We start from the raw sequence: 1,815 nt of genomic DNA, 5'->3' as shown, positions 1-1,815 counted from the left end.
AACAAACATTTGCATAAAGCATATTTGTCCACTCATATGTTGATAAGAGTATTAAAAACTTGAAAATTATCCCGATAAGGAACATTTAGAACAGATAGAAATGTTTTTTTGCGATTAATCGTGATTAACTATTTTAATCGACTGACAGCCCTAGTTATAATAAACATACTTTAAATGGATATACCCGCCTTCTTTCATTTATCTTTCCATTCCCACAATAATATACATAAAGAAATGGCATATTTAGGACATAGTTCGAATGGTGATTAATCTGATTAAAAATGTTAATCGTTTGACAGCACTAATTTATATATACAGTATAAAACCCACCAGGTTGAAGGACCCGATGCCGAGCTTCACGCCGCCCTCAAACTGCTTGAAGGCGTCGGACTGAACGTCCTGAGTGGCGTTCAGAGAGTTCTGGCATTCCCTGTTTCATGACATTTAAAAACAGACTGTTAGATAATAAATAATCCAGATCTTAATTATAACAATAATATTATATATATATACATTATTAATATAATATAATATAATATATATATATATATATAATATATATAATATAATCATTAATATATATACATTGGATTTTTATTGCGCTTTTCCTAATGCTCAAAGAAGCTTTACAGAAAATCGGAACAGAAACAGAACAAATGATGTTTGAATATTGCATTTTTACACAAACAAAAATTGCTTTGGTAGTTTATTTTTATTGTGTGAGTACGTCTTCCCCCGGTTTGGAAACTCACTTGTAGATTTGGTAGCTGGTTCGAATCTTGAGACCTCCTTTTATAAAACTGATCATGTTTTCATCCTGCAAGAAGAGAGTTCAATCAAATGTAATCATTTAACGATGAAGTTATGAATCCTGAGCCAGCAGTGCTGTACCTGAACAAAGGTCAGCGTGGCTTTCTGCAGAAGACACTCAGCGTAGCAGATCTCTGCGTGCATCTCCTCTGCAACACACACACACACACACACACACACACACACACACACACACACACACACACACACACACACACACACACACACACACACACACACACACACACACACACACACACACACACACACACACACACACACACACACACACACACACACACACACACACACAGTCACTTCCTGCTGCTGTCGATCAAAGGGTGTGTGTGTGTGTGAGTGTGTGTGTGTGTGTGTGTGTGTGTGTGTGTGTGTGTGTGTTTTACCTTCCTGCAGGTTGGACTGCTTGCTGATCAGACTGGACAGAGAGCCAACCACCGAGTTCCTCTTCCTGAATCTGCACACCATAAATGCTGCTGTTAAACGGTTGTGTTTGCAAAACCCTTAAAATCCAACTTAAGGTCAATCAGAAACAGGCCCTCTCAAAGACCTTGGCATATTCAAAGACGTCTTGAAGGCAAAACCACACTTATTGGTACCCATTGACGGACCCTTGAAGAGACCCTCAAAGTCCAAAAGATCAATCCATGACCCACCAAACCTCAAAGGAAGCTCTAAAGAACACTCTTAATGGCATTTGAAACACTCTCAAAGACTTGGGAACAGAAACATATTCCTTGAAGACCCATCTAACATCCTGACACTCACCGAAAGACTCTTGAACAACTCTGATCCTCAAGATCCAAAAAAAACTTTTCAAAGACCCGAACACAACTCATCGTACTTAATGAAACCAAATGAGAAACCTCAATCTAATCTAATCTGATCTGATATAACAGGCTATAATCTGAGGAGTTCTGACCTCTGGCAGGTCTGCAGAGCGTCCTTGATGGTGGACATGGCCGTCTGGATGTCTCTGTGCTCGAA

General features: G+C 39.0%; 1 protein-coding gene across 1 annotated transcript in view; it reads right to left on the bottom strand.

Annotated features, from left to right (window-relative positions):
• ttc39b (tetratricopeptide repeat domain 39B) overlaps positions 1-1,815 on the bottom strand; it is a 19,850-nt gene that overhangs the window by 9,439 nt on the left and 8,596 nt on the right. Inside the window, exons 4-8 of the mRNA XM_079671207.1 lie at positions 1,751-1,815; positions 1,215-1,285; positions 892-959; positions 753-817; positions 331-430 (exon numbers count right to left, since the gene is read on the bottom strand). The exon at positions 1,751-1,815 is cut by the window's right edge and continues 67 nt beyond it. Of these exons, the coding sequence (XP_079527333.1) occupies positions 331-430; positions 753-817; positions 892-959; positions 1,215-1,285; positions 1,751-1,815 (369 nt within the window). The remainder of the gene's footprint in view (positions 1-330; positions 431-752; positions 818-891; positions 960-1,214; positions 1,286-1,750) is intronic.

This window comes from Notothenia rossii, assembly GCF_949606895.1.
Source record: "Notothenia rossii genome assembly, chromosome: 3".
Lineage (NCBI taxonomy): Eukaryota > Metazoa > Chordata > Actinopteri > Perciformes > Nototheniidae > Notothenia > Notothenia rossii.
The sequence above is the reverse complement of the archived record's forward strand: the minus strand, read 5'-3'. Positions and strand labels throughout refer to the sequence as shown.